This window comes from Danaus plexippus, chromosome 20 (assembly GCF_018135715.1).
Source record: "Danaus plexippus chromosome 20, MEX_DaPlex, whole genome shotgun sequence".
Lineage (NCBI taxonomy): Eukaryota > Metazoa > Arthropoda > Insecta > Lepidoptera > Nymphalidae > Danaus > Danaus plexippus.
In genome coordinates this window covers 5,677,725-5,686,319 of record NC_083550.1, presented here as the reverse complement: position 1 = coordinate 5,686,319, position 8,595 = coordinate 5,677,725, and the positions used below count along the sequence as shown (strand labels likewise).

At 33.9% G+C, this 8,595-nt stretch overlaps 2 protein-coding genes across 4 annotated transcripts; one reads left to right on the top strand and one right to left on the bottom strand.

Annotated features, from left to right (window-relative positions):
- Positions 1–228: 228 nt before the first annotated feature.
- On the top strand, positions 229–1,814 carry LOC116774131 (piggyBac transposable element-derived protein 3-like). The gene is made up of 2 exons (XM_061523933.1): positions 229–878; positions 1,667–1,814. The coding sequence occupies exons 1-2, from the start codon at positions 229–231 to the stop codon at positions 1,812–1,814; spliced, it is 798 nt and encodes a 265-aa protein (XP_061379917.1).
- A 3,890-nt stretch (positions 1,815–5,704) lies between these two features.
- LOC116773867 (MYG1 exonuclease) lies at positions 5,705–8,190 on the bottom strand. 3 transcript variants are annotated; one of them, XM_032666407.2, is made up of 5 exons: positions 8,084–8,190; positions 7,942–7,973; positions 7,349–7,599; positions 6,474–7,040; positions 5,705–5,897 (listed from the first exon to the last, which is right to left on the bottom strand). In XM_032666407.2, the coding sequence occupies exons 2-5, from the start codon at positions 7,945–7,947 to the stop codon at positions 5,726–5,728; spliced, it is 996 nt and encodes a 331-aa protein (XP_032522298.2). In that variant the 5' UTR covers positions 7,948–7,973; positions 8,084–8,190; the 3' UTR covers positions 5,705–5,725. The 3 variants fall into 3 exon arrangements, with proteins under 3 accessions (XP_032522298.2, XP_061379837.1, XP_032522297.2); XM_061523853.1 differs by lacking the exon at positions 7,942–7,973 and having other exon boundaries at positions 8,084–8,180; XM_032666406.2 differs by having other exon boundaries at positions 7,942–8,170.
- Positions 8,191–8,595: the final 405 nt, after the last annotated feature.

The following is an 8,595-nucleotide window of genomic DNA, read 5'->3' as shown; positions in this document are numbered from 1 at the left end:
ACTGAAGATATTTTTTTTATGTGGTAAACATGGGCAAGCCTAGATTTTCTACTTTATCAAAGCTCTAGTCCAGAACTTGATAATAATTTGACGAAAAAAATTGGATATGGTGCAGCTATTGTCCTTCATCTCACTAAGAGAATTGGAGAAAGCAAGGGCCACGAACTGTACTTTGACAAATACTTCTCGTCATATCATATATTACAAATTATGAAACAAAAAGGCATTATGGCTGCATGCACAGCTCGTATAAATAGATTCTCCAAACCATCGCTACTAAGCGATAAAGACATGAATAAAAAGCCTCGAGGATTTTCTCAAGAAGTAAGTAGTTTTGACGAAGATGTAACTGTGGTCAAGTGGCTGGATAATAAGATTACCCATGTTGCTTCTAATTTTGTTGATATTGGTGAAAAAGACTTAGTCAAGAGGTGGTGTAAGAAAGACAAGAAATGTATTGACGTTGAACGTCCCGAAGTGGTCAGGAAATACAATCACGCAATGGGGGGAGTTGACCTTTTAGATCAATGTATGAGCTACTACAGAACCTTCATAAAATCAAAAAAATGGACTCTTCGGATGATATTTCATGCGTCTGATTTAGCTGTAGTGCAGGCGTACCGAGAATACCAAACTGACAATGCGTTGCTAAACATAGCAAAGAATAAACAACTCACGTTGCTTCACTTTCGTCGTCAGGTGGCTGAAAGTCTGGTGTTGAGGAATAAAATTATCATCGGTAAAAGAGGACGGCCCAGTGGCAGTAGCCCAATACCGCAAATTATTCCCAGAAGACCAGTCGAGGTTCGCCCTGTAGCAGATATAGCAAGAGACGGTGTTGGGCATTTCCCTGCGCATGATGAGGGACTTGGGACACGGTGCAAAATGGTCGGATGCAAAGGAAGAACCAGGGTTAAATGTATAAAATGCAAAGTTCACCTTTGCCTTACCAAAGATAAAAACTGTTTCTTAGTATTTCACTTATGAAACATGCTTTTTGAATGGGCCGAATGACTGATTTACCCACGTGCCAATTAGTTGCCTATCCCAAAGAAGAAATCTTTTTTTGCTAATAATTATAAGAATTGTACTTAAGTTTTGTTAATTTTATATTTCCTAATAAAAACATTGATAAATTAAACTTTTTATAATTCCAATGAAACCTCTTAAACAGTAGTCTGAGCATTACGTAAGACGGATGTGCACATTTGTACACAAAAAGAAAAACTATTTTTTCTGAAAAACCTGACAACCACGTTTTTTTTTCATAAATTATTCCTTAGTATTTTTATTCTACTCTAGCTACAATTTTTTTTTAGATTCAATGGACACAAAAAAATAATTCAGGTCTGAAAGGGTTAATCCATTTAGTGCCCTCATAGTGAGCACCTTTATGACAAACTCAATAGAATTTCTAATAAGTTAAATACTTTTGAGCCGAACCGTGTTAAGAGAGGACTCATTGATGGATTAGGATCAACAGTTCAGAGTATTTCTGGTAGTCTCGACTACATAGATGCGGTAAAATCTCCCTATACGCGAAAACGCGAATGACGGCGTTCGCGTTTTCATTATTCGCGGATTAAAAAAAATTAACCCAATTTCTATATTAACGGCAAAAAATTTCTTCATTCACAGATCTAAAATTTCATACAAATTCCAATAGGTGTCTAACGCAATATCTTTTGTACCGCCGAGCACTTTTATCTACGCCTCCTTACCTAGACAAACAGAAACAAAGCGGCTATAATGCTGGAAGAAATTTGACAGCAAAATGCATCGTCAACATAAAAGAATCATTAGAAGAACTGTAACCACACACCTTGAAGTCATGCTGGAAAAAATTGTGGCCTACTCTAACTGCGCAAAAAGACAAAAAAGTCGTGAAAATTCAAAGTTTGACTGCAAACATAGCCGAAATTGCAAATGGAATAGGACGAGATGGGTTAGATAAAATAAAGTCAAGAGATTTTTGATAGACCATAGAATAAACCAGATGGAATCAAGTGACATTCAGAAATTGCTTCAATCGCAAGATGAAGATGTGACTAAAACCGACTTGGAGAAAATGTTAAATTCGCAGCCCATTGAAGAAGAGACTTCAACAAGCACTGGGAATGTGAAATTCCTCGAAAAATCATAGTGGAGGTTTAAGAATGGCAAATGAGCCTTGCGATTTCTTTATGAACATTGATCCATATATAGAACTAAGTAATTTTAAGAGCCAAATTGCTAATGCGACTGCTGAATATCAGTCTGAATTGAAGGAGCTATTAAAAACTGCCAAGCAAGAGAAAATAACAAAATTCTTCAAATCATTGTCTAAGAATGAGGATAATGATTAATAAAAATGTTCTTAAACTACAATGAAATTGATTTTCTTATACTCGTATATTTGTGTTTATTTTGCCATCTAGGAACGTATCCCCATAAACCCATATAAATTACCATTCTGTATTCGCGGCATATTTATGGAACATATAGCCCGCGAATAAAGAGATTTTATTGTAATAAAATTACGATACTTTTACTTAAATGAGCAGATAGTTAGAGTGATTAAAGTTCCGATTGTCTATTCATTACACTATGATCTTTATAAGTTACCTATCGTTCCTTACAAATACCATAAAGATCTTTACCTGCCATATATTGCATTCTCTTGACAAGATTCTAAGTTCATGGAGACTCAATGTCCGAAGGTAAATTCATGTTTCCTCTGTAACACCAATGCCAACTATAGAACGGGAAACGAGTCCGATAGTATCCAACATCTCATCACACAAGAGCTTCACGCAACGTGTAAAATGACTTCTGTGATCCTGAGAAGAGCAGCTGCCGAACGATTAGACGACGAGCACTACACTCTCTGTTTCCCGACTCCAACGGAAGTTCAGTTTTCCTGTGGGCAGGTACAATATCGAACCCTCTCAGGAAGTTTCCTCGTAGTTATCCCGATCAATTGCTACGTGAGAACGCCATACTTTACGCTGTCCAACACTAACGACCACGTTAAAGGACGAGTATTCATAATCATGGAAATGCTACAATTCAACGATTCTACTTCAGAGAAACATGTCAAACTAATTCTCAATACTATTGATCTATCAAATTTACACTCCATCAACACGATGATATCTCTCCAGCATCCAGTTCAAATAGAAAACGTAGATGACCTCAGCATATATCATAAAACTTTTCCTTTGTATGTCATTCTCCTGATTTGTAGTATCACACTAGCTATCGTACTTACATTTCGAAAACTAAGATCTAGATGTGTCAAGTAAATAGACAAAAACCCAGGACAAGTCCAGGGAACATATGAAGTAAGAGAAATTAAATAACACACCAAACGCAAAAGCGTTTAGAACGGAACTTTAAAATTCATTATTTCACTTCTTCGTTCGATCTTGTAACGGAAAGTTGTAATTGGAATTATTTATTAGTGACAAATTAATTTGAAGTAATTTTTTTTTTTGAACTTTCGGCTGTAGTCGACAATATTCGTGTTCACTAATTAAGTTGTTAACGTAAACAATCCATATGTCAACTGTTGTTAGCTTCTTCGAAATTCTTTAAATCTTTGCGGCGATTAGGCTTAAGACAATGGCTTATTTGGATCATAAGTTTTTGACCATTGTCCTGGAAACATCGCTTTATCTACGTTTGATAAAACTGGCTTAAAATTAGTTAAAAAAAGAAAACTAGCAACAATTCACGTACGCTGATTTTAAAGATATAGAGGGATGAAAAATGGATTGAAAAGGAAAGAAGTTGCGGTTTAGTTTGGGGTGCATGCGAGCTCATTATCAACCATCATTAAAGAAAAAGCTGAAATATGAATCAGGAGAATGTAAATAAAAGGCGAAAAGTTGCCGAATTTCCTAATTTGGAACAATGTTTGTTTACGTGGTTCAAACAATGTGGAAACAAAAACATCAGTGTTAGCGGACCCGTGCTGAAAGAAAAAGCTGAAGAGTTCGCTAACTCGCTGAACCAAAACCTGAAAAAACCTCGCTGCTTTGCAGGCCTAAAATCACTACCCATGGATAAAAAAGAAAATAAAAAGGCATGGACCAGAACCGAACTTTAAAAAAAATATGTCTGATTATCATAAATTAGCAAAGGGTAGTTTGATATAGAATAATTATTGAGGTTATCGACAACGGCACAGCGCACGGGGACATGCCACTATTGAAGGTAATCAAAATATTATTTCTTTCAAGTTGTTATAACAATTTCTTTCAAAGTATAATTCCACCAAAAACAACAGCACAACTTCAACCGTATAATATAGATATTTTTTTAAATTATACAGAAAAAGAGTTGCTACAAAAATTATACTCACATGGAGCAAAATAGCATTTTTTCTATCAAAGTATTTCAAGTAATGAGGATGTTGAACAAAGCTTGGTGCAACGTAACACCCCTTGCAGTAAAAAACTACTTTGGAACCTGTGGTTTTTCTCCAGATCCTCTAGAAACCATTGAAGAGAAAGATAATAATGTGCCCGAAGAATAGAAAAAGCACATATCTGATCGAAATACTACTCAATATATAAGAAGTGGGCCAACTGATATAGTTTATAACCGTTCTATGCGACTAATGTCTTGCTTTTAATTTTTTTTGCCTGATACCTACATTAAAGTATAGCCCTAGTCATCAATGCTCACCAACAGATAGGGCAAGCTGGTTTGGGAGGCGCTACAGCCTGATGAAACGTATCCGAACTGTTGACCTTACAGGAAAATATTTACAATTGAATAAACGCCGGCATTTTGATCTCATGGACTACTCAAAAGCTCTTGTTTCAGTTTCACACAAGAGCATGTTCGAATTGCTGAAAGCACTAAACTGAAAGCACTAATTTTAGATTAATTGAACATCCTAAATTTTTGGAACTAGTCACTAATTCCTCGACTATTGTCCTATAATTATTCCCTAAAAGTTATGACACATTTTTGAAATACATATAACCAAGCTGCTCTCTGCATATCATTCATTCTACCTGTAAATTAGCATCCTGAAATAGAATTCTAATTTGGGGTCCATTAAAAATTCCGTCTTTTAATTTGGCATTACTGAATCGACGGAATGCAATTTTTAAGGAAATGTGAAATAAAAATTTTGGGAATTAAAAAAGTTTATGATTAAATTACGATCGAAATTAGTATTTAACAGACCAAAATACGTGAAAATTATGCTTGCCTTAAATCTCAATATTTTTTTCTTGCCAAAACATCGAATTTTACCTATTTTTTTGATTTTTTTTTTTTGCAATTTACTCGAAATTTAAGACTGGACGGCCTAAACTGACTTGAAGTTCGTATTCAGTGGGTCGAAAAATATGCCAGTAGATAGGCGGCGCCCCGTGTACAGACAATTTTTTTTTCTGTGCCGGTGATATAAATCTAACAGCATAGCTACAGTTATTTTTACTATGAAGTATTTAACTTAAATCTATTAAACAACCAACCTCTATTAATGATTCTGGTGTCGCAATCCTTTCTATGTCAGTATATACGTATACTATACAGCATCTTGGCACTGTTAAACTATCTTGTTACGATTTTCATTCTGTATTATGTGCGAAGGCTTGTCACAGTAATCAACAACACTGAGATTTATTGAAGTGACTATTGGATTTAAGCTATACTATTGAAATATATTACACTTAAGTATCCCTTTGCAACAAAACAAACTAAAAAGAGGGTAGATGAGTAAAATTTATTCAACATTGTCCGACTTCAGGCTTATTAAAGCCATTTTTAATGCTCCATCCCTTGTTTTGTTGCCGCCAATGAAACCAGTGCTATGACAGAAAATGCAGTTCGGTATCCCAGCAACGTCACTGAGGAGTTCATCTCTAACTCCCCACCATTCCTTTAAAAGTGGTTTTCTGAAATAAAAATAAAAACTTCATCATTAAACACTACCTTATTTTGAATACAATATATTAAATTGTTATACATCAAAGACTTTTGCAGGTATTCAGTTAAATAAAATTAATATTTAAAGTGGGACACTGTCATCTGGTCTTTAAAGTAAGTGAAAAGTCGGGAGTACACAGTTTAAAAAATAGAAAAGATTTAGTATATCAATTGATTGAGCATTGCTTAACTTGATAACTCGGTCTAGCCATGGCTAAAACCTAGGTTAGGAAATGTTAATACATTCGATAAAAGCAGCTGACATTTTAATTGAACTACTTCGTCCGATTTTACACCTAAATATTCACATTTTATATATTAATTCATAATTATTTATTATCACGTAACCACGAGTTTAGATATTGTGATATCAATTAAAAATACTTCATAATTGTAAAGTTTAAAGCAATGTATACGTTATATGTAGTCTGTATGTTATATTTTCCAATGTATGCACTTAATGAGACAATGTTAATGTCTCATATTGAGTTATTGAGTTAATATGAACTAATCTTGGTAAAAGCATGAATTACGAAGTCACTTACCTTGTTATAAAACTGCTAGGAGTCACCGGAACAGCCTGAACTCTGTATGAATCAGGCTTATCTTGAAACACAACATATTTAATTTCATTTTTAATACCCAAATCCTCTTCTATATCATGTAGATGTGATTTCCATGGGAAACGATCTTTGAATTCAACTATTTGTCCAGATTCGTGTACATCAAACCTCTCTTCTATAGCTGACTGCACACACTGCCTGGCCGGTAGCCAGATTGACATGAAATAATTAACCATGTACATAAATTCCTCGCTGACTAAAGTGAGAGCTGCATGGAATTTCTCATCCACATTTTTCTCTAATGATGAGTTCCACTCGGGGTTTAGCCGATGAATCCTAGCACTCAGGTGAGTGTGAATCTTGTATTTCGGCTCCTCTTCCGTCATGGGAACACCATTATCTATCGCATCCATTTCTTCAATTAGAAATTCATATACCTTTTTATAAATAAGTCTTACATTGTCTTGGTCGAGAGAAAAGCCTTTAGGTGCTAATTCTTGAATGATCCTTTCACCATAATATGTGTATATAAGGCCGGCTGAGCTTAATCTATGGAAAAATTCAATGTTTAATTATATGATACACAGTAGCTGATTTTAAAGGAAACAATTTATCTGTGTCTCATAAACTCATTTCTTTACACATATTGCTTTGAATAAAGTATTTGAGATAAAAAAATGCCATTTTTTTATTTCAGAGTCCTATAGCACAAAGAAATATGTACAATCAAGGAAAAATTATAAGAAATGTAATGTTTTTAACTTGTGTTGTATTATTAATAAATAGAGGAGCAATTCAAGAACTGGAAATTATTGTACTTATGAAAATTTCTTAAATTACACTAAAAAATAATTTACTTGATTTTAAATTTATCACCCAGTTCAGGCCTCAAGGAGCTTAAGGTCTCATTGAATTCTCTTTGGTGGTGATCATATCTCTTCTTTGCATGGTCAAATTCTGCACCAACATCAACAACTATGTCACATTCTTTAAGCTTTTCGGGATCTCTGGTTCGAATGATCTCAGCATCTTTGTACTCAGGCAGCAAACGGAGCATGTAACAAGCGAATACCTCATCGCAATGAAAGACTCCATCATGAGTACCGATCTGAAATCAAACTACTGTTATAGAAAAATTTATCTGATATTCTCGTAATGTTTTTTTCAAAAGTGCAAGCATTTTAATTACTTTCAAGATAAGTTGAAGATTGAGCTAAAGAATAACTTTGTAGAAATTCTTTGATTAAAATTATTTAGCTACCTTTGAACACGATTAGAGCTGTCACTTAACATAGGAGTTAAACCAAGCAAGTTACCACAACCGCGAAGTTCATACATTGAAATTATTGACTAGCATTAAATAAATACAAATCTGTATCGCCACAAGCCACACCACGTTGTAAAGGAATTAGATTTATACACAACAAACTTTTAGGACACGTGAACTAACCTTCATTTTGTCAATCTTACTGTACAGGCGCCCTTTATGACAAATTGAGATTTGAAATTGGTTTTTATATAAAAAGTTAAAGGATCGGGATATGCCTTTAAACATTTAATTTAAGTACAATATTGCATATAATATTACTTACAATACACACTTCACTGATTGTGAAACGCGTTTATGTGGTGGTAAATTATGAAAACAACACGCTGTGCCGCTTTGATCAACTGACAAGTGACAACTCTACAAAAAGACGTTTCCATGTTTTAGGTAACTTTCAAATGGTTTCATGTCAGACAACTATTCAAATTATAAAACACTTATGGGATTTTGGGATAAGACATTAACTTTTATATTTTCTTTCCTATATCCATAACTTTTGTTTTTAGTATATTAGTTTAATCTCGCAACATATAATAATAAAAATATTACGCCACATAGTTTTAATTTTATAAAGTTAGTTCTTTATTTTACCAAACTTTTATTTTGTTTAACTTATTGTAAGAAAAAATTACTATTTTATATACTACCTCGAAAACGTGCCATCTATTGAAATCAATCTTTTTAATTTCCAAAACGGAACACTAGATGACGCTTAAATTTTTTAAGGGCACTAAATGTTTGACATAATGAATAATTTACGAATTTTAAAAATATTAA

What these genes read in the sequence shown, in the direction of transcription:
- LOC116773867 (XM_032666406.2), bottom strand. Translation starts at nt 8,046, where the DNA reads ATGTTTAAAGGCATATCCCGATCCTTTAACTTTTTATATAAAAACCAA. An exon ending in GTAAGATTGACAAAATGAAG is followed by an intron (nt 7,600 to 7,941) that starts GTTAGTTCACGT and finishes GTTTGATTTCAG; the next exon opens with ATCGGTACTCATGATGGAGT. An exon ending in CCTAGCAGTTTTATAACAAG is followed by an intron (nt 5,898 to 6,473) that starts GTAAGTGACTTC and finishes TTTTTATTTCAG; the next exon opens with AAAACCACTTTTAAAGGAAT.
- LOC116774131 (XM_061523933.1), top strand. Translation starts at nt 229, where the DNA reads ATGGCTGCATGCACAGCTCGTATAAATAGATTCTCCAAACCATCGCTA. An exon ending in GATGAGGGACTTGGGACACG is followed by an intron (nt 879 to 1,666) that starts GTGCAAAATGGT and finishes AAATTCCAATAG; the next exon opens with GTGTCTAACGCAATATCTTT.